At 44.3% G+C, this 26,096-nt stretch overlaps 1 protein-coding gene across 4 annotated transcripts; it reads right to left on the bottom strand.

The window, feature by feature from the left end:
* Positions 1-539: 539 nt before the first annotated feature.
* Positions 540-24,194, bottom strand: ACOT12 (acyl-CoA thioesterase 12). 4 transcript variants are annotated; one of them, XM_038124984.1, is made up of 15 exons: positions 24,006-24,194; positions 21,284-21,353; positions 17,958-18,018; positions 16,874-16,975; positions 14,798-14,930; positions 12,769-12,919; positions 9,989-10,108; positions 9,218-9,368; positions 7,953-8,008; positions 7,532-7,592; positions 6,174-6,257; positions 4,231-4,364; positions 3,149-3,277; positions 2,014-2,140; positions 540-1,291 (listed from the first exon to the last, which is right to left on the bottom strand). In XM_038124984.1, the coding sequence occupies exons 1-15, from the start codon at positions 24,172-24,174 to the stop codon at positions 1,157-1,159; spliced, it is 1,683 nt and encodes a 560-aa protein (XP_037980912.1). In that variant the 5' UTR covers positions 24,175-24,194; the 3' UTR covers positions 540-1,156. The 4 variants fall into 4 exon arrangements, with proteins under 4 accessions (XP_037980912.1, XP_037980914.1, XP_037980913.1 ...); XM_038124986.1 differs by lacking the exon at positions 24,006-24,194 and adding an exon at positions 22,805-23,839; XM_038124985.1 differs by lacking the exon at positions 3,149-3,277.
* Positions 24,195-26,096: the final 1,902 nt, after the last annotated feature.

The raw sequence follows: 26,096 nt of genomic DNA, 5'->3' as shown, positions 1-26,096 counted from the left end.
AGGCAGGCACACCTCAGCACAGCCCTGGAGCCATCCCACGTTTGCTGGGAGGGGTGCACCCAGGAGCTGCTGCTGTGTTTCTCCAGCCTGGAACCAGCTAGAGCTCAGGGCTGTCATCATGACATTTGATGAAAATCCTTTGCTAGGATTTTTTTCTCCTGAGGAAGCTGAGGAGCCTCAGAAATGAAATGTAACCAGTAACTCTCTGCTGCTGTGGAATGCAACAGGTGCATCTGGGGTTGGTCCATGGGAGGTGTTTCTAATTAATGACCAATCAAAGATCCAGCTGGGTCGACTCTCAGAGAGTCACAAGATTTTGTTATTCATTCCTTTCTACTCCTGTCCAGCCTTCTGATGAATCCTTTCTCTCTATTCTTTTAGTAGAGTTTTAATATAGCATTTTTAATAGAACATATATCTTAATATAATAAATCAGCCTTCTGAAACATGGAGTCAAGATTCTCATCTGTTCCTTCGTCCTGGGACCCCTGCACATCCCACATTTGGTGAACCCCGAGTGAGTGGCAGACACACAGAGCTCTCCTGCAGAACCCACCAGCACTGCAGGGCAGCCTTCTGCACCCCCAGATCTGTGGTGAGTCTGTAACCTCAGAAACAATAATTTATTGGGAGTCACAGAGAAATGGACAAGTACTAAAATACAGACATTAGCAAACACTAATTTACATGGGCTGTAATCAGTTTATAAATAATGGTGTGCCAGGACCTGCACGGCCAGGTCAGGGCACTGGCAAAGCTACTTGGTAGCACTGGTTTCTGCAGATTACAAGGGATGGCATTTTAAAACTGCCTGGATGCCGCTCTGTTTAATGTAACATTAAAATAGTGAAATAGTCTTATGAGCTGCAGCTCTACTGAGCCAAGGTCTGCCTCCATTTATATAAAATTCAGCAATGCAATCAAGAGCAGAATCTGTTCCTTAATCTTTTTAATTTAAAGATTGAATTTAGAGCCTAAGGCCTAAGCTTGGTTTGATAGGAAATGCTTGTACCGGGTATTTTCAAGCTGAAGCCCAACACTGACTACATGATCTGAAGCAAGTCACCTACAGAAGAATGATCCACACCCTTGCAGAAATTTCAGCCAGAACTTCTTGATAATCTTCAGATGTCCCTTCAGAAATCTGCTTTTAACTTCAGCACTTGCTGTCTGCCTGCTCCAAGAACTTTATACACTCCAAAGCAGTGTCTTCAATGGATTTTGATGAGCCAGTGAGATTTGCAGCTAAGTAAGGCATAACTCCTGATGTCACTTGATTGAAGTAACACACCTGTTTGAACAAAAGTAAATGAAACAAAAAAGCCTATGGATTGCAAGTTAGCCATTTTTTTTGCAGAGCCTGGATGAGTACCACAGCTTTCATGGATGTGAATAGAAGCACGCAGTGCTTCTGCAACTGAAGGCAATAATTTGCAAAAAGCATGCCTTTTTTACAGCACTCCAGTGCTCTGGATGTCCTCGCTGCTCTCAGACCCTCCAGCATCTGCAGGTAAATGTACAGAGCAGTGCAGCAAGAAACACTTGTGTATACCATGTTGAATATGTGTGCTTCGTGAGCAAAGCTGTTGCCCATAAAAAGCAACTGCAGCCGCCGAGAGCAGCTGAAAGTTTTCAGAAATGTGTTTTCCTAAATGGAAAAGTTTTAGCCTTCCCATGGCAAAGAAGATTGGCATGGGTCCAGAGATGGAATCAGATTGTGTGATTCCTGGCATATGAAAGTTCAAGCGAGGAATTCAATTTCAACTGATTCCTTGGCCTTTGTAGTCAGTGGAAAGAGAGACACACCCTGGAGGGGCAGGGCAGCCTCCAGTGCTTGGTTTAGAGCTCATTTCCAACAGTCAGATTGGCCAAAGGTGGGCAAGATGGGCTCCACACACCCAGACTGAGCTCCTTTTTTGGAGGTATTTGGCTGTTCCCTCTGCAGTCTGTCAGCTCAGGTGAGGTGACAGCCCCAGGGCAGGGGGCACAGCTGGGCCCTGCAGGGCTACTCACAGTGCAGGAGCTGCTGCTGTTGCTGTGGATCTGGAACCCAGCGCAGAGGATTTCACTCCTGCAGAACTCCGGGCTCGGGGGCACCGCCCTGAGGGTCACCGACCTCACAGCCACCGTGTAGGGCTCCCTGCAGGGCGGGGACAACCGTCACACCCTTCCCCTTGTAGAAAACGTTCACGGCAGTGACTGCAACATGTCATTTTCACAGGAGGACAGAGGAGCTCGGGTGTTTTCAGTGATCCTGGTTCAAAGCTGGGCCCTGCTGAGCCTCTGAGGCTTCAGCACAGACCCCAGTCCAGGAGACGTCTGTGGCAGCCAGAGAGCAATTCCCCACCTTTTCTTTTTAATTTACCCTGCTCTCCTCAGCCCACACTTACTGCATCAGGGAACAGCCCTTACCCAGAGGCTTCACAGTGTGGCCGCAGTAAAGGTATCCAAACAAATTCAATCCCTTCATGGAGGGGGAGAGCAAGCACAGTACAGAATACTGCCTTTCAGTGCTACCTTGAAGAATTACTGAATGTGAAAAAAGAAGCAGAGTAGAGAAGGGTAAGATACACCAAAAGGTTCCATTTTCCCATGTTTCACTATGTAAGAAAAAAAGGAGGTGTAATAAAAATAATGAAACTTTAAAAAGCAGGGAATGTTAAACTGAGCAAGGGACTTGGCAGAATTTACAGATACAATAAATGTGTGAGGTTTCAAGAACTTCCTTGACTACGTAAGAACACTGTAATTACATGGAATTAGAGTACAAAGTCACTTCAAACAAACAAAAAAACAAACTCCCAGCTAGGTGCTTCAGCCCACTGACAGGCTCTCTGGGACATGATTTTTTTCCTCCATTTGCCCATTTGAAATTCTGGCCTATTTGCCCTCCTGGTAGACCCCTTCCAGAGAGTCACTATAAAAGAATCAATACTGGACTATGCTAAACATTTGTGATGATCTGGATCTATTTCATTGCACCTTCACATTGCAAAGCAAATCTGGTTGTACAAACTCAGGCATCAACCAAGGAACCTCACTCCTTAGACAGTAAAATGCCCTCTTTGTCACCCAGCAACAGATGAAGGTGACAGGACTGCAGAGTGTGGCCCAAAGGGCTCAGAGTTAAAACCAGAGCCATACTCACTGTGGCCTGCAGGGCTGCCTTTGGGACACCAGAATCACAAAGTCTCTGGGCTGGTGGCCTGCCGTGGGGGCAGAGGTAACGTGGTAGATCTTCTCCTCTTCACTCACAGCCTGCAGGACCTTGCACGTCCTGTGAGGACATTTAGCACACACCTCAGGCCCTGGTGTGTGCAACAGCAGCTCCTCCAACAAACTCAGTGCAAACAGGCTCATCCTGACACTGAACCTCTCATTTTCATGTTGCAGCAGCGAGGCAGAAAGAGTGAGAAATTTAGGCTTTCTGCAACACCTCATCAGCAGTATTTCTTTAGGTTTCGTTTGTTACAAGCTGTAAATCCAGTAGAGTTTGTAGATTTTCAAATATTTCGAATTTCAAAGTTCCACTTCCACCCTCTGGTAAAAATCTCTCAGGATGGAATAACTAACTGAAAATGCTTCACCAAATCAAATCTATATAATTTCAATTCAACTGTCTGAAATCACTATTCTACACCATCAAAGGTAAATAAAAAACCTCAAACACCTTTCAGAGCCATTCCAAAACCTATTTCAAATCACACAGACTTTCAAACGTGGTATTTTTCTGAAAACATGCATTTTGAAGGACCCCATTTCTTGATTTCACACTTTGACTGTACAGGGAAATGGAGCATGAGTGTCTGCAACAGCACAAACATGAAGGAATCCAGCTTTTCCTTAACTTTTAAAGCTGGCATACATAATACATCCACCTCAGTTCTTACTTTAATTTTTTTCTTTTTTTTTTTTGCTAGTTTTATGTTTTTGTCACTTTTAAAATACACCTGCCTAGGACTGGAGCTGTCCTCATTTAAGAAAAATTCGACCTCTGTCGTATTCCTCTCTTTTCACAGAGCACTCTGTATTTTGGAACCAAACTAAGCGCCAACCAAATTCTACTTCTACACTAAAAAAAACCAAAACCCATACTTTGACTAATGAACGTTTGATGTCAAATTCCTACAACACTTTGTTCCTAACGGGGCAGGGTCCCACAGGAGTGTCTGTGACAGGGAAGAGGAGTGGTCAGGGGGCTCGGAGCCCCAGACAAGGACAGGGTCTCACAGGAAGTGTCTGTCCCAGCGCTGGCGGAGGCTGAAGTCGGACAAGAGGGAGAAGGCCACATGGGATGGCACCTTCACCTGCATCTCCACCTTGAATGACAGCACAGCACCCTCCTCGTGGGTCCAGATTTTCACCTGGAAAAAAAAAAAAAACACAAAAAAAAACCAAAATAAAAAAAGCCAGCATGTATTAGAAACAAAGAATGGTTACTGTAAATGTTTTAGATGCATAAATGTTTCACATTTAGGACTTTAAGCAGATTTTCTCAAGAGTCCCTGGGAAATGCCACACGCCTTTGTCCTGGCAAATCAGCCACACCTTGGCTTAGCCCTCTTACCCCTGGAGCAACCCAGCACTTCCCTTTCCAAAACATCCTTCTTTTTCTTCTTTGCTCTCTTCTGTGAAGCAGAGCCCCCAGAACTAATGATACTCTGGATAACTACTTAAAATCACAGTTTTGCATCTATTGTCCCACACCTGTACTATCTTGCCTTGATTATTTTGGGTCTATTTCTATTCATAGCCCTAAACCCCAAAACAGAGAGTTCAAAAGGAATAACCTGTGCATAACAATGCACACACAAGAAGGGTTTGTGACCTACCACAAACCCCATAAAATGGAAGAGGATGGGTACAACAGAATGTTTAGAATTAGAGGATTTTGTTCCCAAATTCGTGTGCTTTATTGCCTCTAAAATCCTAAGAAGTTTAAAGTATTTTCATTTCCAAGTGATGCAAAATTCATAAGGTTCATCATCACTGTTGAGGCTTTGTTGTTTTGGGGTTTTTTTTTCTGCATCAAAAATGAGCAATCTTTTGGGTTTTTTTCTGCATTTCTGCAACAACACAGATTTTGTATTTCTCTGGATTGTCCTGTCTTGGAAAAGGAAATAAACCCCAACTTAATCCAGCAAGCATCTTGCTGAAGTAAAATTTGGTGTTGACTTAAATGCTTAAGAGCTTCAAAAACCATCTAGAGGAGGTCTGCATCAATATTCCTCTAAGGCACAGAACAGAAATCATGTTGCTCTAGGAGTCTTCTAGACTTGAGAAATCCCAAAACAAAGCAGGAGGTGCAGCTGACAAAACACCTCTCTGCTAAGTGAACGTTGGCCAGGTTGGATTATCTCTGCAGCCTTACAAGTCTTGTGGGTTTGTGTCAAAGACATCAGAGTGCCATTTTTTACCTTCTAAAACTGTCAAGTCAGCTTGGGGTCATTCCAGTTGCAGGGAAAGGAAATCTGCACTTTAGGGGTCATTCCCCCTTGTGCAGTCCCTCTCCAGACTTCTTGTAAGCCCCCTTTAGGTACTGGGAGGTGCATCGAGGCCTCCCCAAAACCTTCTCTTCCCCAGGAGGAACAACCCCAGTTGTTATCTCTGCCTCTCTCCAGGAGCTGGTTCAAGCTTGCTTTTCCCAGCACCAGAGTTGTCTGCTGTTTATTTGGCACAGCAGTGTTTACTGAAATATTGAACCACTGGTACAACCTACACATGGCACTGCCAGCTTTGCCATCACTGGAATTCCTTATGATTTGTATTTGCTCTTACTTAAGTATCTTATTGTCTACATGCAAGAGTCACTAAGCAATGTTTCATAATCTGCAATGCATAGGAAGTCAGACTAAAATACTGGAAAAGTCATTTATTGTCCCAAAACAGCTCTGGATGGACATGATCTGGAAGTAAACTGCCAGTCATGGGCTATATTCCAGAAACTCAACCTTGGCAGATGCCAGATCTCTCTCCATTTTCTGGACAACATGCACTGCAACAGGGTTACCACCAGGTTTTCCCTTGACTTTCTTCTGCTTTTCCTAGCAGCATCTTCCTCTGCTAGAACTGGTTTACACAAGAGTCCTCACTGATTTTGGGTTTATAACACCACTTCAAAGACAGGGAGGTGCTTTGCTTTCAGATTTCTGCAATTTCTTTTCTGCACTTACGTTATCCAGAGTCTTGGTTATGTCCCACCCCGGTTTTCCTGCCAGGTGTGTCAGTGCAGCAATGTTGCTGTAACTCAAATATGCCTGAAACACAAGACACGTGTCTGAAAATGGAGGGGTAAGGGTACATTTCCCTGAAGATTGCAGAAATGAGGTGTTTTCCCCATCATTATGCTTCAACTGCAAACAAATGTTTATTTTCCTTGTAAGTGAAAACACACTTCAGTAGTTCCTGAATTAAAACACTTCCAGTGGCTTCCTGATGCACTCACATGGCTGTTGGCAAAACAATCTTAATTAAAGGACAACAAAACACTATTTTCAGCTTCTGCAGTTATGAAGGTGTGAAGAACAACTTTGACCACCAGGGAGACAATACAGATAACCTCTCAGATCACTGAATTAATGGTTTTGTCCATCTTCCTCTTAAGTAATTAGAATCTACTTGAAAATTAACCTCTTCTTTGCTACCAAGCTGGGTCCATCTCAGCAATTGCTTTTCACAGCAGGCTCACAAGCAAAGAAAATGCAAATATATCCATTCTTCATGCTTGGCTACAGTGGATGGAGTTCTCATTTAACCACTCCATAAAGAGAATACAGCCTTAGAGTCTTTACTGACAGGTTTTGATTTCATAGGAAATTAATCTTAAGCAAGCAATTTTTATCATTGTGTGCCTATTTGCATTTGTTGTTCTGCAGGGGGGAAAAAAAAAGCTGCTTTGGCCACACAAACTGGACACTGAAACAACATTTAGCTGATCTATAAATCCACCTGAGTTCAGGTTCAACACCATTCACTGCAGGACACAGGCACAGTCAGTGGCCCAGCATGTCCAAACCAGAGACACTTGGTACAGGGAATATGGGAATGAACGTGATTTCACCTCTCTTTCCACAGATTTGTGCTATTCCAATGTTCATCTCTCTGTTGCCACCTCTCCCCCCACTTTTAGCACGTACTAAATTGTTTCCTCACTGCAATTTTTCAGACATTCTGTGGCTGGATAAAGACAAAAACCAAAACCCCAAACTACTTCCTCTACAGGAGAATTCAGCTTTTATAACAGCTGGGGACACTGAGGGATAAATCTGCAGGAGACCTTAAGGGACCACTTGTATGCATCTGTTTTAAAGACAACCTTTTATCCTTTTTTATCCTGTTGAACTTTCCCTTACATCAGTAGTGAATCATCTACTCTTTTTAAAAGAGAAATTTCACTGTGTTACACATCCATCCATTCCTCACGACTACCACCAAACTTCAGAGGGTCCACCTGCACTGCCACAGCCTCAACAGCTGCTTCACACACCCCGAAAGGTGCACAAGTACAGCTTTTTATGCACCTACAGATTACCTGGTTGCTTGTCTCCCAGGCATCAGAGGGCTTGTCTCCTTTAGCAGATAGCATGCATTTTCTAAAACATAATTAAAAAGAGACACAGTAGCATAAACTGGTTCTTTACACGTCTGTATATGCTAGGAAAAATCACTTTCTGTAGGCTTTAGTGTCTTCTAAATACAAGTACTTTATCAATTTTTGGTTTGCAGTAACTGCTTTTTCTTTCCAAGAAAGACAGTGAAACACAATAACCTCGAGAGCAAAGTAACTGTGAGACAAGTAGCCTGTAACAATTTCAGTGCCACTGAAACAAAGTTATTTGTAAATGTAAGCCATGTAACAGCCATATATACATTAAGGAGAGTTCAATTACTTCATGTAGAGGATGGTGAAATTAAGTTTTCAAAATCAAGACCTGCCAGTGACCCAGCTATACCTGGTGAGTCGAATCCTCCTCCTGGCAATAGCCCCGTGGTACCTCCTCACACCATCCTGCATGAAAAGTGAAGCAGAGAGCAACACATCTCATTATTTTAGGACAAAGCCTGAAAAAAGACAACTAAAAATTATTTATTCCAGATGGGCAAATGCCAGAGCAGTAATACGAGCAAATAAAGAGTAATTGTGTGTTGGCCTTTCCACAGGCTAACTCAAGTAAACTGGTGGTTTACTTTTTGCCTTAGCAATATTCTCTGAAATTTGAAAAAAAAAAAAAAAAAAAAAAAAAAAAAAAAAAAAAAACACCACCAAAAAACAAAACAAAAAAACCTACAAACAAACAAAAAACCCCAAACAAAACAAAAAGAAACCAATGTGATAGAAGAGTTGTACTATTGTATCATCCTCCTGGTGCTCTTTGGTGCTCAAGCAGTTGCAGCTGGGCAGTGCACCACGCACATTCTGCTCTTCCTAAATGTGCCACCCACCAAACAAACTATTAACCCAATTTATCATCATCTGGTGTTCGTAGCAGAAAGGGAAATGGTATTTTTCAAAGTCAGTTTCTCCTCTTGGGACAGCCTGCAATGGGCAGTAGTGAAACTTACTGCCCCAGTGAGTACATAAGACACCTTGATTCATTTGTCTAGTTCCCATCCTATTAAAAAATAAGGTCTCTGCTGTTAAAAAATAATTTAATTTCTGCCTACACTGGCTCTCTAAAATTCTTGTAACTGCAGCAGGAAGATTAGTGGCAGGTGTTAACACAACAAATAATTCAACAATAGCGTTCAAGCTGCTTCAAGTGCTTCATGAACCGCTTTCAGGGAAGCATGAACTGAGATCTCCATGTCAAAGGAATTGAAAAGCCCGCCCACGTCATGGGATTTGATTTCCACAGATTTCTTTATTCACTCTATTTCTCATCTTTGTTAAGGGTTTATAAAAAGAACAAGTCACTGAATACTTAGAGATTTCATCTACAGTCAGTGGAACCTGCACGAGACGTAGACAAGTGGAAATCTCCAAACACATCAGATTCTTCTTCTCTGCCCATCAACCACAGAATCTCTAGTCATGAGGATCCTCCACTGAGCCTCTCACTTTTGGAAGACTAAAGCTAACAATAACAAACCTCTCACTCGAGGGCAAACATTTCATTTGGAGCTCTTCTCTCCTGCAAGAAGATGCACTGCAGTGCCCTGCTTGGTCCTTGCTTCCCCCAGGAAGATTGCAGTGACCGCCCCGCTCCTGAGAGCTCACCTGAGTAGTGGGCTTGACCTTGGGGAAGGTGAGCAGCTCCCCTTTGTCATTCAGAGCATTGAAAATGAGGAATGCACTGTTAATGTGCCGCGGCTGGTCCTGGATCCACTCCTCACAGTTGTAAGCCTCCACACGGACACCAACCTCCACACTGAAAGGACAGTTTGAATAAATCACTGAGGTGCTGCCAGTGATGCTGAAGCAGCCCTGAGACATGCTGGAAAGGCCTGCAGTACCTCCAGGTGTGTAGGAAACCTCAGATACCTTCTGCAGCAGAGCAAATCAATTACTCAATCTGGACACTTCTGAATCTACCCACTTCTGAAATAAAATTAACTATGGCAGTAGCTAAGTAGCATTAACAAAAATAAGCAAGAAATAGAATGCAGCGTGTCAACAAATGCCAAGATGGGAAGATCCTGGCAAGACGCTGGCATCTTCTGAAGAGTCAGGTCTCAGGGAGCAACTCAGCCCTTGAAAATTCCTAAATTTCAGAGGAATATTTGTTGTCTGCACTTGCAGGAGTGGGATTTGGTAACAAACTATCTTTTAACTGAAAGTCAGAGAATAAATTTTTTTTAAACTTCCAATGATAAAAGTGAAACAAAAAAAAAAGGCACATAGAAGCAGTTGCACATATAGATACATGCCTCAAAGTCACACCTGAAAGATAATTAATTCACTAATGAAAATCCTACTGATGAAACCTGAAACGCACAGTGTAGGCTGGAGCTGGAGGTGCCAAGGGAGACAGCAGAGGAGGGGCTTTACCTGTTGTGGAAAGTGTTGTTGACAATGGCATTGAAGACCAGGCGGTCACCCACAAAGGACGGCCCCCAGAATTTGAACATGTTAACTGCCTTCAGGATGGGGTGTGAACGACACAGGCGGCTGAAACAGAAAGCCAGAGAGACGGACCAAAACACACAGTTGTGCTAACAGCACAGCCAGCTTGACTGACTACAGAAACAGGGTTTGCAGGACCTGGAAGGTCACTAAATTGCACTGATCTACTCCAAATGTGATCATCTTCAGCTGCAAGAGCCTGTAACTCGAGCTTCAGCCATCACTATACCACTAATGTCTTGCTGTTTCATTTCCATCACGTTTTACAAACACCAATTAATTCTCACTGCTTGAGAGCGCCCTCTCCTAAAGCCAGACCATGAATGCCTCACCTACAGAATAACCACTTCCCTCACAGTTTCATTAATCTCTGTATGACTGCACGGGGAGTAGGCTCCTGAGCAGTGTGAAAATGCCAGACCTTAAAGCCTTTAAACATCTAAAGGAAACCTGAGCAGAAAGCCTGAGCACCAGGGACAGTGTCCAAGCAATGCCATGTCAATTAATCTAGTCTTTGTACTTTTGGCTTGGTTTTCCATGCTTTCTGCTAGTGTGATATGAAATGAGAATTAAAAAAACCCTCACATGGCTACCAGATGCACTCTGTGTGAATAGAATCTTGTTTCCAAGCTCTCTGGAGCAGGCAAAAATCAGGTTTCTTCATCAGTTGTGCATGTATTCAAAGCCACTCACTTTCTGCTGCGATGTCTGTGCATCACAGAAGAGGGGACAATATACAATATATGACATTTATTTTTAGCAACACACTGCTCTCAGTAAGGAGCCCATGTGGACATCTAGGATAGATTGCTCCATGGTGAAGTTTTCCAAATTTGAAAATACAGTTTTGTAGCACTTCTAGCTTTTAACTCAACTGCACTTTGAAAACTAATGTACCGGTATTGTGAAATGCACACAATTATCTGCAGCTAATTAACTGACTGGTACATCTCTTCAATAGTCTAATACATTTGAATTACTTTGTAATTAAATTAAAATAATTTGCTCCTCTGATTTTAAATGCTAAACGTTGATTTTATTTACAATGTTTACTCTAAAGATGCAAACACAATAATGATGAGGAGAGGAACAAACCAGAAATCAGGCTTAAATATTCATTTATTTCCTGGAAAAGTACACCCTAAATGCTTTTATTGCAAAGGTAAGGAATAAAAAGTATCCATCAAGTTCAAGCTAATATTACTAGTATTCAAATGGTTTTATTGCTATCTGCAAGATTTTCATGTGTTGACCAAAAAAAGTTGGTGGGGCATTGAGAAGGAGAGTGAGTAACCTTTAAAATGCCCTTAGAAATTTATTTTTTCAGGCTTATCCCTCCTCTTCTGTTCTTCCATCACAGTCTGTGGCCATAGAAACTCTTACCTGGCACTTTCCAAGGTGGGGGTCTAACTCTGAGTGGCCTCACAAAAGGGTCATAGTGAGAGCAGCTACTTCTCAAGCAAAAACTACAGCATCTCTGCTTTCAACCAGCCTCTGACACCGGCTATTATTCCTGAAATTTTCAACATGAGTAATCATGTTTGACATTAATTAGTTCAAAGAAAATTTGTCCAGTACTCTCTTTGCTGATGTCTCCCTTCCTTTTTTGAATCTAAGTGTGACTCCCGCAAGGTAAAATTTATCAGATGAAAACAGGTAAACATTCTGAGTCACATTATGGCAAAAATCTGCAACAGTCCCTTCAAGCCACTGGAACTGCACGTGGGGGTAAGGTCAGTGCACTCTGTTGTTACTAAAACAAGTTATTTATCCAACCGCTACAGAAAATCTGTTGTTATCAGTACAACCACCGGCTACAAATCAAAACCATATGAATAATGAATGGAGAAGTCATTTAATTATTAAAGATAAAAAGGGGAAGCATATCTAACGTCCCTGCAGTGAATTAGGTCACTCAGTATGCAAGGAGAATTCAGACTGAAACTTGAGCGCTGCTTACAAAGAAGCTTTGTGCAGTGTCCAGGAACAGGAAGGGAGACAAACAACGGTTTGACTCCAGGGAAGAGGAATTAAGTGATTATGTGCCTGGGTCACACTGACAGGCAGCGTCACAAAACACGCTTTGTTCTTTCTACCTGAAGATGCCCGAGCTCTTTAAACTGCTAAAATTGTTGCAAGCCATAGGATGTGCAACTCAGAGGGACTGAAAGGTCAAGTGACTTGCTGAGGGTTATGCATGCATTCTGTGCACACACCAACAAAACAGAGCATTTTTATGTGGATCCTTTTTCTCTGAGTTGTTTTTCTTCTGGCATCACGAGGAGCTGCAGACTAAGTTCTAGCAGGCTGTTCATTTTTGGATGTCACTTGATACAGGGTGAGTATTGGTTTTATCCTGATTAAACAACTAACTTTGTTTCTAAAACACTGCACCAAGCACAAGGAGAGCAGGTTTCTGTTCCTGCATCCAATGTTAGTTTTCTGCAAAGGTGCCCAGGAAGGTAACACAGTTTCTTTTGCCTTAGGCTCTGTATGTGTAGCAGAATAAAGTCTGAGTCTCAGTGGCATGGCATGCTGTGGAAGATGTACCACTTAAACAGTTCAAAGGCCTCCTGTAATGTGAGGAGGAAGACAAGTCACAAAGGCCTGGGTCTGTATTCTTCGTAAAATAAATCCCTGTGAAACTAACATTAAAAGCACATCCACTTAGAAACACATGCAGAGACAATGCTGTAGGAAAGTACCTTGCTGAAATGCTTGCCACTGTCTGCATCCAAGCCATGATTTGGCCACCAAAAGTGTTTCCATGATGGTTTGCATGAGGAGGCAGGACAAGCTCAGTGCTCTGCACGTGGGTATGCTCAGTTGAAACTGCATCTTTCTCTTCACAAGTATCTGAAACACAGCAGCAATGCATCAATGAATGCTTTCAGAAGAAAGCACACCCAGTGAAGAGAGCAGCTTGCTTCAGACTCAGCAAAAAGAAGAAAAGCTGAAAGGCACAGAAGAGCCCTGTAGCTTGCAAGGGAAGCAATAAGAAGCTGATATTTGCTCTGTTCTCCCAGGAGCTGCTCTGTTCTCCTCAGGGAACACCCACATCCCTGTGTCGGGGCAGTTTGGTGTCCCTGTGTCAGGGGCAGTTCCTGTGTCAGGGGCAGTTTTGTGTCCCTTTGTTAGGGTTCTGTGTCCCTGTCTCAGGGGCAGTTCCGTGTCCCTGTGTCAGGGCAGCTCCTGCAGGGGAGCAGCAGCTGAAGCCCCAGCGTGTGCTGGCTTTCAGGGGCTGTCAGAGCAGTTCAGCACCAACTCAAATATTTGTCAAAGACTCTGCACTGTGTGTGATGGGCACCTGTACAGGTGTGTTTAATGAAGATTAGAGCAGGACTTGATTATTTCACCTTGTTACAAATCTTGCAATTGCCTGAGACAACACCTGAGTGAAATGACTGAAACGAGGATCTGAACCACCTTGTACTACCTGAGCATTTTTGATGTCACTTTCAAGTGTTTAGCCATGCATCCTCACTCTAACCTCAATTATTTTTGGTGGTGTTTCGCAGGAAAGATTTAGGCATGAGATTACAATAAAGTAACTTTAAAAGTGCCTATCTGTGCTAGGAGCTGCTTGACCTGAATAGTACTTTTGACTTGTGCCATAATTAGCTAACTTTGTGATTATGTAAGTGTGTGGAAACATATGACTAACTTGTACTTTGGACCTACTCAAGGTGTTCCCTAAGATTCACCCGTCAAGTAAACCTCACCTTCAGGTTATGATTTGTACACGTGCTGCTACCTAGCAGCCTTTACACACAATGTTCTCTCCTCTCTTCTCCCACTCTGCTTGTTCTGTCTCCTTAAGGAGGTGAATTAGTGCTACAATAATATCCTTCCAAGAAGCTTCCAGGAAAGGCAGTGGATACAAAACCCATCGACCTCTGATTTGTCACTCAGGTTATTAAACTCTACCCCGTGAGACAGTTACCATGAAGACAAACAGCTTGTTTTCTTGTACCAAACAAGACTCTTCAGTTCTACAAAGTCTTACTAAATTGTTAAGGCTAGATCTTTGTTTATAACAGGTTTAATCTCTCCTCAGTAAAACCACATAATGCCTGTTATTTATACATGGAGCTACAGCTCAGATTTTCCAAATACCAGCATATTTTCTTAACTGCTCTGAGTAATTTCTTTTGTGGGGGAACAGAACAACTTACAAGAACAACTTTCTTTAAGAACAGAAATTACTACCATAAATAAAGAAGAACCTGTTTCTTTGCTCAGTTTTTCTAACTTTTTTACCTGTTTTGACCTCCACGTAATGAAACTTCTGCTTGTTGGGAATCATCTCGGGGCATAAACATAGCTCTTACTTTCCTTTCTGGCAAAGACATGGCCGTAAGCCTGAGTGAGTTTCATGCTTCTGTCTACATCACAGCTGGTGTCACAGAAGTTTATTGCTGTGTTTATTGCCGGGTTCTGTGTGACCTGTGAAACCTCACACACAGAACCATGTGAAGATCTGCATTTCACATCTATTTAATGCACACCTGGCCTTCAACCCTATGTTTTACACCTGGAATTTCTGAGAGACAAAGAAATACCACTCTATTAGAATAACTGCCTAACACACCTCCGGCACCTCTATCCACAAATCTGGCACAGACTTTTCTACCTGACACCTCAACCCTAAGGAGATGTTTTGCCTGCTTTTTTCCTTCCTTCCAGCTGCCCACAAGTGTTTGTTCCACCTTCTGTGCTGAGTACAGAAATCACCTTCCTTATTGCTCTCCTGCATCAGCTTCTGAAACACCTGGACATAGCCCAGGCGGATTCTTCTCCTCTCAATAGCCAGGCTGTGCTCCAGGTGGTCTTCTGCAGACAGAAGCTGTACAGGTTTTAACTCAACCTGAGCAAACGGAGAGGGAAAAAAATACAACAATTCTGAATTTCACAATCGTAACAAAGCGCACTTTGAACTTAAAATGGCATCAGCATTTTCTACAGCTTTTTCCTATCAGCTGTCCAAGATGACAAGTTTAATAGTACAACACAGAGTATAAAGTTCAAGAGATTCTGCATTATCCTTTCAGAATCATTCATTAAAACTCAACGACAAAGTGCTTTTAGCTTCTAAATGCAAACATCCATGACAGCATACAGTGTTTAAGACAGTTCTCATTTAAGAAAAAAAAAACAAGACAGGAAAATATGAACTTAATATGAAGGTTTGAGGATAGAATTTTTGAATCAGAAAATAAATTCAGTTGCACTGGTCAGTGGTGTCAGTGCAAATTCCTGTGTATTTCAGTTCAATGACAAACTGCATCCAAACCTGTACTGGCTTAAGAAAATCACTATATTTGGATAATTACACCACAGGTGACACTGAACAATCACTTGTGAGATTTGTCTAGATGGCCTAGCTTCAGAAGCATTAAAATAACGCACAAAGCATTGCACCACAGACAAATTCAACATTTTGTGTCTTGCAGTGCAGCCACTAATGTTTCTCAGCCCTTGACTCTTCCCTCTAACCCTTTTCCAGATTCATTGCCTCCTTTCTAGTCCTTTTCAAGAGCTTCCTAGATTTTCCCATATGGCCCAAATAAAAAATCAAGATGGTGGGTACATTGAGATACTCTCTGTACAATTTTAGAAACAGTTGTTCAGAAAAATGGATTTGAAAGAAATATTCTTCAATGTATCTGAGACTTTAGACTGTGATGGAATTTGAACTGAACTCTCAAACTCCCTCTGGGACATTCCTGTCTTAAGCCTAATCTTAGTTAATCATCACCAATTTAATCCTGAATTAATCTCCCCAGAAATTTGGGCAAAAGGTAAACAGGTTTATGTTTTGAGTATGATATCAAATTAATAACAAACAATTCTTACTTGATAATATTTTAGTGCCATCAGGGCAGCAATTTAGCCATTAGCCCTTCAGACACAAGAGCTGGGCTTTGGTTTTAGTAGAACTGCTCCACTCTGTTTCTTCTCCACATCCTCACAGAAGAGAGAGCAGCAGTGATTGGATGTGTTAACTGCTCAAGGGGTGACTCTGCCAATCTGCAGTGGATGTTTCACAGCCAGATGTGCTGTCATAACACAGGCAGCGAGACAGGACAGTCAGATCCATGATGTCACATTCAAGAATGTAGAATTTTACATGCAAAGGGAGTTTGTTGAGAGAGTCTGAGGAGTGTTTGGCCTTCCCTACAAGAAAATTCTAAAAAGACTTTGCCTGCCTGGCACAGTGATGTGAAGGCCCATGGTACCATGACTGATTTCCAAACACCTCCAGAGAGCCAAAACACTGGGGAGAAGAAACAGCCCTGGCGTGAAAACTAATCAACATAAACGGCAAAGAACCAATTTTGCTTGGAAGTGAGCTTAAAAATAATGTCTTCTGTCTGAACTGTTATGTATGAACAGCCTCCCCAAGAGGGGTAGTGAAGGATAAAAAGCCCGTCCTGCAATCAACTTCTGAAAAAGAGAGAGATTCACAAGGATCTCCCTTCCACTGCTTGCCTCTGTCAATACTGCAGGCCTCACAAAGACCTCACTTCTATAACAAACAAATGTGTAAAATGAAATGGAAATGGAATGGAAATAATAATAACAATAATAATTACAATGACAGCAACAACAACAACAACCTAGACATTTCAGAGAGGTGAATTAGAGAAAAAAAGCCCAAACTCTATCTTATAAAGTCTGAACTTCATGCTTTTTTCCTATCACTGATCAGAATAAACAGTGTTTTCTGCTGTGTTTCACAACCAGAAAAGTTGGGTTGTTTCACAGAAACTCAGTCACTCCAAGCTTAGGAGAAAACAGGAAAAATACCTTTCCATCACCAACTGGTTTGGCCACATATGTTGCATATGCCACACTCACAATCTTTTCAGCATTGGTCAAAACATCCTGTACTGTCACCTTGATGCCAACCTGCAAGGAACAAGGTGGTGGAGGAAGGAGACAAAAAAAAACGTATTTACATCATTGTCAACTGATTTGAGAAAATACAGTGCAGTGTTTATCAGTCCATTACACTTAAAGGGAAAAGGTAAAAAACCTGCTCTAATCACTGATGCATCTCTGGTCATCGCAATATTCAGCAGCTCTGAAAGGTTTTTTAGTACCACAACTTCTATGTTTGTTTAGCATCACTTGTAGGGTAAAATTACAAAAAACAGGAAAGACACTTGAATGCAGTTTTGTGGATATTTCCTTCCATTTTCTTCTGTGGCATTTGGAGTCCCCATCTGAATCAGTTTCTAATATGTGTACACACCAAAAAAAAAAAAAAAAAGTGTTTAGGGGTGCAAAGCAAAATGAAACACTTGAATGTGAAACACTGGATTCAATCCTGTGGCATAGGCCTGATACACATCAAAATTCTGATTTTTTAATAATTTTTAGAAACTTTTGGAATACATGACCTGTGAGATGCATCACTCCCATCAATAATAATGGGAATTGGACTCAGGCACAATGCACAAAAAGCACTCCCAAAGTTCAGTTCTGATTTGAAGTGATCAGGCAAGGCATTGCATACTGACTGCAGCATGAAGATTAAGATCATTGTACACCTGAGACATGTACACTTGTATCAGAGTTTTCAAAAATGCTTTGAACTTCACCTATTCTGTGGATCTGGCCTAGACCAACACCACCTACCCCATCCTGCCCACTACACCTGCCAAAGGCTTTAATTCTTCCGGGCCCAGGTGCTAATCTGACATGGATTATTTTACCGGAAACACACAACTGTAACACTCTGAAAGCAGTGCCATTAGGCAGTGTTATTTTTCAGATGTCTGCAAATATCTGGAGCAAATAAACCTGGACCCACGCTGTGCTCCTCTGCTGCTCCCACCTCTGCTCTATACCTTCAACACCTTTAGGAAAAAGAGCGGTGATCTCTTACCTCCATGCTGGTTTTGAATGCTCTGTTCACCTTTGTTGTGATGGCAATAATTTGTCCAACCCTGTTAAGAAGAGTAAGACCTTATAGCAGGCAAACATGGAGCTTTATAAGGGCTTGAATCTGCCTCTCTGTGTACTCCTAAAAGCAGTGAAGAACATCACATTAATCAGTCTGTGTCTTCCGCACTGCACTGAAAATTCACTGAAAAAAAATTGAATTTCTCACTCTTTTCAATTCAACACTTATTCTCCAGTCAGACTTGGTCAATAAAGTTACAGCCACTGCACAGCCTTAATGGCAACATTCCTTCTCTCTGCTGGTGCCTGAACGACAGCAGCTGTGCTGCAGGTACACCCAGAAATTCTGGCATTTGCTCACAAGCACATCCTGCACAAACCACTGAGTACATCTAGCTGCAGGAGCACTCAGATGCACTCTACAGGCACCTCTGGCACACAGGGATGTGCACATGAGGAGATAACCCCGGGGAAAAGTGCTCTTGGACATCGTTAAAAGATGGGGAAAGAGTTCATGTTCCAAGTCTTGGCCAAGGACAGGACTGCTTGTCCCTTCTGTGCTAACATCATCCCTCTGAAAACCACTCTTCCCCATTTACCTACATAAAACTTTTAAACAGAATTTTTACTTTAGTATCTAGTAAAAGTTCTAGAGATTCTAGATAACTAGTGTGATTTCATTATATTATCTATTACTTTTACTGTATTTTAAATGTTCATTATATTATTTATTATATTATTTGTTACATTTTAAATTCTCCTTATCATGTCATCAAAACAAACTTAAATGAGAAAATATTTTCTTTCCTTCTGGAATTCCTGGAGCACCTGCTCCACGTTGATAACAGGAGGAAACCTTGTTTCCAAACCCCTTAGCATTGCTGAGAGGGTGGAAGGAAGGCAGTTTGCCCTCAAGTTCTCCCAGTGAGCAGGAAGTAAAAGGACACAATGTGCAGGGCAAGCCAGAGCCACCAGCCAAAACAGAAGGGTGTCAGGCCACTGCCTCCAGGGAATTCAAACTGAGCTACAAATGCTAAGGAGCAGCCCTGAGGCAGGAAAAGTGGAGCTAATTACAGCCCAGGCTGAAGTAAAATGTAACTCAGAGCACTTGGGTACTGACAAAACATTCACAGCAGAGGATTTTGCTCAGTTATTACCCCAGTTTATTTAAAATAATAATAATAATAATAATAATAATAATAATAATAATAATAATAATAATAATAATAATATAATTGCTTCCTAATTTAAATTAAAGAAGTTGGGACATTTAAAGATAAAGACTTACTTAAATTGCTTATTCCACCGCAGAAGTAGAATGGGAAATAGGAAATAGGAAACCTGCTCTTCCAGAGGACCTGACAGGAACAACAAACTACACAGCAATTTTCTCTTTCTTGTTCTCACCCAAGAAGGCAGGTGGAATCCTTTGGGTGGATAGGGAAGGGGTAATGGTCAGTGCAAAGAACTAAGACCATCTGCAGGTGCATGGCCCTCATTAGCTTCTGCAGAAGATGCTCAGAAGCAGTTTTTGCATTATTCATTGCAAAGGAAAAGCAGAACTGTTAAGGAAATTGTTCCCAACTGCGCAGCTAAGGGAGCCACCAGCTCCCTCCCAGAAAGGAGAGTGTTCAGAGCTACAGATATCCACGGGCAGAAGTCACATAACACCACACTTGCACTTAAAACTGTCAGAAACCCACCAGAATGAACTGACTATCATTCACATTCAGAACACTAACGAAATTTGAATAAATGCAATTTAAAATCAGATGTAATTGAAAATCAGTACCACCGAACTGCTGTGTATTACAAGAAAAGGAAGAGGTTATCATGGTGTAAAGCTAAGTTTTGAACTGTACAGATGTGTGACAATTTCTCTTTACATCTCAGCTGAAATAAACACAGGAGACTTAATCCCTGCAGAAGGTTTAGTAACCTGGTTTAGGTAAATAAACCTTACAGTAAGTCACTTACTTAAAAACTATCTTATTAATTTACCAGAGAGACAAGCAAGAGCACTTTTATTTGTGCAAGATGTTTGTGCAATGAACTAGGTCTGGCAAAATTTGTGGAATTCCACAGTAAGCTGCAAGAAGGATACTAGGGATGACCTGGGAGAGAAAAATAATTTCTTAAATAATTTCTTTCACAATTACAAGATTTGTACCAGAAAGTCAAACGGAACATTGGTATTGTAAGTGAGAGAAGAACTAGAAATATTCAGAAACAAATTTGGAAGGAAAAGTATTTTCATCTTATTCCAGAAGCTCTGTTCTGCTCCCAAGAAACAAGACAGAAAAGTGCTCTGAAGCTACTAACTCTGAACAGTTACACCTGAAAGTGAAACACTACCCTGGCTTTGATTAGTTTTCACAAAGAGGATTTTTTTCCTAAGGACAAAATTAAAAACACGGAGCAAATCAAGGCAGGACAAACACTTCAATATTGTGAAACAGACCAAGAAATTCTGAGTTCCAGATTTGGCATGATCACATTCTCTTTGTCACTGGCTTTAAGGTCTGAGTGGATGCTTATTTTACACTTATGAACAGTTTTTTGCTGCCATCAGCTGTGCCTCTGGCAGCCAGTGTTGCTGTGTTCACAACAACTGAATGTGCACTGCTCCGTGCAACCAGGTTTATCCCGTCTAACCACTCCTTAATTCCTAGACTGCCCTGTGTAAAACCACACACACCCCACAAAGTGATGGCTTCAGGTTTCTGTAAAGGTATGGTTGAGGAATAAAGGTCCCATTTCCTCTCATGGCATTGTTTATCCCACTGAAAACCATGAAAAATGGTAAAACAAGTTCAGTTCTGTGTTATCTTGAAGACTCAGTTAATTCAGTGCTCGGTGAATGTAAAACTTTTTTTTTCCTAAAACAAAGAGAAAGATGTCAGAGAAAAGATGAAAGAGAAAGATGTCCGGAAATGAACTGAAAGAGACCTTGCAGCAATCAAAACACTGATAACAGTAAGTTTTATAGGTAGTATTGCTTATTTAACAGAGATAAGCAGTGGCCTGCAGCCATTCCCTAGAGCCAGAGACCGCTGGGCATCAGTTTCTCACCAGGCATCTCGACGGCCAAGTACAGTTAACAAGAGTTTATTTCTGCCCTGTGAGATGGATCTGCTCTCTGGGTGGGTCGGGCTGTCACAGGTGGAACAGAGCAGCTTTGAGACTTAGCCCTGTGGCTGTGGTGAGTTCATGGGCCTGCTGTCTCCCATTTTACAATGCCTCGGTTTATCTCTGCCAAATAAGAGTCTGCAGAAGGAGAAGATCTGACTGCTGTCAGCTGGTTTGTACCTGGCAGCCTCTTGGAACTGAATGTCATCCATGGACGCTGTCACGCAGGACACCCCAGCATGCTTCTCAGCTTCAAAAGAGACACAGGGGCACACAGTTACCACTCTGCAGCTGCAGGGAGCTATTCACCCGTGGGCTGGTGCCCGACAGGCAGGCACTGCACGCAGCAGGCCCTGCTTCTTCCTGAGAGCACCACAATGCAGCTCTGCGGTGCGCCCCTTAGGAAAGAAAGAGGAGCTAAATAAGATTGAAGCTTACATTCTGTGCCGTGATTCTGTTGTAAAGGGTGTTTGTATTTATGGGTAACATCAGGAGATGAGAGAGTAGATGATAGCGACTATCTCACTCAGTTTGAAAAACCCCCACCCAAGGTCTTTTTCTAAAAATGAACATTCTGGTAAGAGAGCCTTAACAAGCATTTTGAATGACAGAAAGAGTCACAAAGTGTTACCAAGCCCACAGAAAGCTCATCATTCTCCCTCAAAACAATATGTCAAGAGCATCAGCTAGGGCAATCCAGTGGGGAAGTTTTATGTCAGCTGAGGATTCTGAGATACAGGAGAAAAACCTACTTATTGGTAGGTAAAAACTTCAGCTTATTAGTGCAGTCACAACAGTGGAAAGCAGCTAAATATATGTCCTTAGTGCTGCACCAAAAACGCAGGAATTAAATAAAAACAAAGACAAACAAGATTTAGAAAACTCAAAACCAGAATTCACCTGCTGTAAAATATTTTCACCTAAATTTGAACTGTCAGCCATCTCCGTGGGGTACATTTGGCCGTGAAAAAGAACACATGCTTTTATATTAATTATGAAAGCTAATCTGGAAAAGGTAAACATCTTATTTACTGTTAATATTTAATCACCGGTAGTTAAGTTTTATAGCAAGTTAATATGATACATTATTTATTTGGCCATAGCACCTAGGGCTTCCAGTCAAAAGGTAAATCTGCAGTGTACTAGGAGCTGTAAAAACAGAGAGCCTCTGCTCCAAAGTCCTGAGTGACAGCGGCAAGAGAGGGAACCAGCAGGAAGCCTGGAAAACAGCACTGCACAACAAGAGCTCTCACTCCCAAGCAGCCCCGTATTTTCAGTGAGCATCACAAGAGGAGCTTAGAGAAATCAGAGGCTTTGTATCAAAATCTGAAGAGCCCCCTCTGAAAACACGAGGGGAGAGCACAGTCTCGCCTCAAAAAAAAAAAAAAAAAAAAATCACTTCTGAGGGTTGAAACGCTGAAGGGCTGGAACGGAATCACTCCCTCGTACACCTGAGAGAAGAGGCGTGCTCCTTTGGGGGAGCTGCCCCGCTGGGGCACGGCGCTGCAGCCACGCGTGGCACTGCGCGGTCACCGCTCTGGGGACAGCCAGCCCCTCACCCCGGCACCCCGGCACCCCACACCCCACACCCCGCACCACTCAGGGGCTCCGGATCGCCGCCAGGCTCGGCACCGGCTGCCAATGCGAGCACCGGGATCGCCGCTCGCCGCCAGGCTCTCGCCGCGCTTCCCCCGCACTCACAGCGCTCACGAGTCACTTGTAGGAGCTGGCGAGGGGGGTTGAGGAGCTTTGGAAGCCGAGGTACAGGCAGACATGGAGTGCTCTGCACGCTGGCTGGATTTGTGGTTTTTTCACGGAACCAGAGAATCCCAGAATAGTCAGGGCTGGAAGAGTCCTCTCTGGACCATTTAGTCCAATCCCCTGCCAAGGCAGTGGCACCTTTCCTTCTTTCTGGCACACAAGCGCCAATAATCTTAAATTAGTACTTTCCTTCCTTCTCTTACTTATCTTTTACCACTCCTTTTCTTCCCTTCTGCTGCTCCTTTTTAAAAATCACCTCATCCTCACGTTCCCATCACTTTTCTCGCTCTCCTGTGCCATCTGACACCTCACCCTCATGGTGTCTGCTCCTAACTGGACCCCAAATCTCCTGGGCTCCTCGAGAGAGATGTGGAGCCCCTGGAGTGGGTCCAGTGCAGGCTACCGGAATGACTGGGGGCTGGAGCACCCTCCTCATGAGGGAAGGCTCAGGGAGTTAGTTGGGTCTGCTCAGCCTCGGGAAGAGATGGGTGACAGGATGATGTTGCACACACATTCATCCGTGTGTACAAACGTCCAAAAAGGGACTCAGAGCCTGGATCAGGCTCTGCTTGGTGGTGCTCAGCAATGTGACGTGAGACAAGGGGCAGAAAATGATGCCCTGGAATTTCGATCTGAACATGGAGCTGTGTCAGGCTGGAGAAGAGGGAAAGGGGCTTCCCCCAGAGGGTCGTGGAGCACTGAACAGGCTCTGCCAGAGCTCCTGGAGTGTTTGGACAGCGCTGCCAGGGATGCCCAGGGTGGGATTGTTGGGGTGTGTGTGCAGGCAGGGCTGCGACTGGGCGATCCTGTAGGTCCCTTCCAGCTGAGGGGATTCTGTGATTCTATGACAAAGAACCTTTTTAGAAAGCATTGAACACACTGCGCAGAGAGGGTGTGGAGCGGAGCTCGCCGGTCCCGTCCCAGCAGTGTCTGTGCGATCCCGTGTCCCGTGCTCTGGGACGAGGCGGGACACGATGACCACTGTGGCCCCTTCCACCCTGCCCCACCCTGTGACCCGGTGCCACCTCCAAAGTCCTGTCTCCCTTCCACAAGGGATGACACCTTCCCTCCAGCCTCCCCAGGACGAGGGCTGTCCCCTCCCGCTCCCGGGCGAGCAGGAGCCGGGCCCCGCTGGCCGTACCTGCGAGGCAGGCGGCGGCGTCCATCCATCGCAGCAGCGGCCCCGCGCCCAGCTCCCCGCGGGGCCCGGCGTGGGCCGGCAGCACGGCCCGGCACATGTACACGGCCATGGGGGATCGCTGCCCGCTCCGCCCGGCACCGCGGCCAGCGCCCGCCGCCGCCTCAGCCATGGGCGGGACCGGCCCGCCCGGCGCCGCGGCAGGGGGCGGAATGGCCTCCGCCGGCCTCCCGCGGAGGCGGGACGGGCTGAGGGGAAAGGGAACCCGGCGTGAGGGGATGAGGGGAAAGGGAGCCCGGGCTGAGGGGAAAGGGAGCCAGGGGTGAGGGGATGAGGGGAAAGGGAGCCCGGGCTGAGGGGATGAAGGGAAAGGGAGCCCGGGCTGAGGGGAAAGGGAGCCAGGAGTGAGGGGAAAGGGAGCCCGGGCTGAGGGGAAAGGGAGCCTGAGACGAAGGGAAAGTGCCCGGGGAGAGGGGCAAGGAGTGGCTGAGATTAGGGAAAAGAGGTGCTAGGTATGAGGGGAAAGGGAGCCCGGGCTGAGGGATAAAGGGGTACCTGGGATGAAGAAAAGAGTGGGATGGGGCTGAGGGGAAAGGAGGGCCCGGGGTGAGGAGAAAGGGCATGTGAGGATGTGGGGCTGGGGGTGAGGTGCTGAGGGGAAGAGGGTGTCTGGGATGAGGGGATAGAGGTAGCAGGGGTAGGGAAAAGGGATGACAGTAAGGGGGTGTTGGGGATGAGAGGGTGGGGTGCCAGTGCTGACGGGAATCATGGAGTCATTTGGGTTGGAAGGGACCCTAAAGTCCATCCAGTGCCACCCTGCCATGGCAGGGACAGCTCCCACTGCCCCAGGCTGCTCCCAGCCCCAGTGTCCAGCCTGGCCTTGGGCACTGCCAGGGATCCAGGGGCAGCCCCAGCTGCTCTGGGCACCCTGTGCCAGGGCCTGCCCACCCTGCCAGGGAACAATGCCTAATTCCCAATATCCCATCTTCACCTACTATCTCAGTTTGAAGCCATTCCCCCTTGTTCTGCCACTGCCTGCCCTGGTATAAAGTCTCTCACCAGCTCTCTTTAGACCCTTTAGGTACTGGAGGGTGCTCTAAGGTCTCCCCACAGCCTTCACCTCTCCCAGCTGAGCAGCTCCAGGGAAGAGGGTTGTGTCCAGGGCACCAGGGACTGGATGTTCACTCCTGCCCCAGGACTCCCAAGGTCACCTCATGGCCTGGCACCAGCCACAGCTAGGTGTGGTGTGTCCACTGTCACTGAAGTGCCTCACAACTGGTTCATATTTTCATTTTTATTTATATTTTGGAGTCGTGCCCTCTCGTGTTGTCACCAACTTGACAACCCAGCAGATGCATCCAGGGCAGACACGTTCCCATTCCAGCAGAACCACTGGCACTTCCAGCATGGATGTTTTGATTCCCACCTCTATGGCCAGAGCCCTGGTCACGTATGCCTGCAGGAGTCAACAGCTCGAGAGCTCCTTCTCTTGCCTCCTCCTCCTCACACGGCCGGTAAGGATATTGCTGCCCTTGCACACTGTGAAAACACAAGCTCTGCTCAGGAAGAGCAGAGCAATGGCTTCGGAGCTGTCAGGAGGGTCAAGGTTTTACTTTCGCCATGGATACAGTGTTATTGCTGCGGAAGGCTCAGCCACGGCGGGGATGCTCAGTGCCTGGGCTCCTCAGCTGTTGGTGCAGCAGATGTTTTACAGCAATGTAGCAGAGGGTAGGAACTGTAAATGGTTTTCGGGAAAGAATGCAAGGCTGGTATTTGACTATTGTGCTGTGTGGTTTCAACGCAGCAGCAAGCCTGTTTTCTGTTTTCCTTACAGCCTTTCCTCTTGGTAGTTACTGTTCCAGAGAGGGCTTCCCATGTTTCTCAGAAACATACATCCGTGAGTTTACATCGTGAACACTTGTTCATTTAAACATTGTTAAAGATCCAGCTTTAACCTGTAGCAGCCAGGGATTTGAATTTCAACCGAGTTTCTCAGTGCAATAGGGGTTCTCTTCCCACACGGTCTGTTACTGTCACTGCACTGCTATAGCACAATCTCTGTTTCTATGCACATATTCTTTTTATCAAGCAACA

The sequence above is a fragment of the Motacilla alba genome, chromosome Z, assembly GCF_015832195.1.
Source record: "Motacilla alba alba isolate MOTALB_02 chromosome Z, Motacilla_alba_V1.0_pri, whole genome shotgun sequence".
NCBI classification, from domain to species: Eukaryota; Metazoa; Chordata; class Aves; order Passeriformes; family Motacillidae; genus Motacilla; species Motacilla alba.
Note: the sequence above shows the minus strand (reverse complement) of the source record. Positions and strands in the feature narration are given on the sequence as shown.

Coding starts and splice junctions, on each gene's coding strand:
- ACOT12 (XM_038124984.1), bottom strand. CDS start 24,174: ATGGCTGAGGCGGCGGCGGGCGCTGGCCGCGGTGCCGGGCGGAGCGGG. Junction 12,920..14,797: donor GCAGGAGAGCAATAAGGAAG/GTGATTTCTGTA, acceptor GCTGTGTTTCAG/ATACTTGTGAAGAGAAAGAT. Junction 8,009..9,217: donor AGGTCAAGCCCACTACTCAG/GTGAGCTCTCAG, acceptor CTTTTCATGCAG/GATGGTGTGAGGAGGTACCA.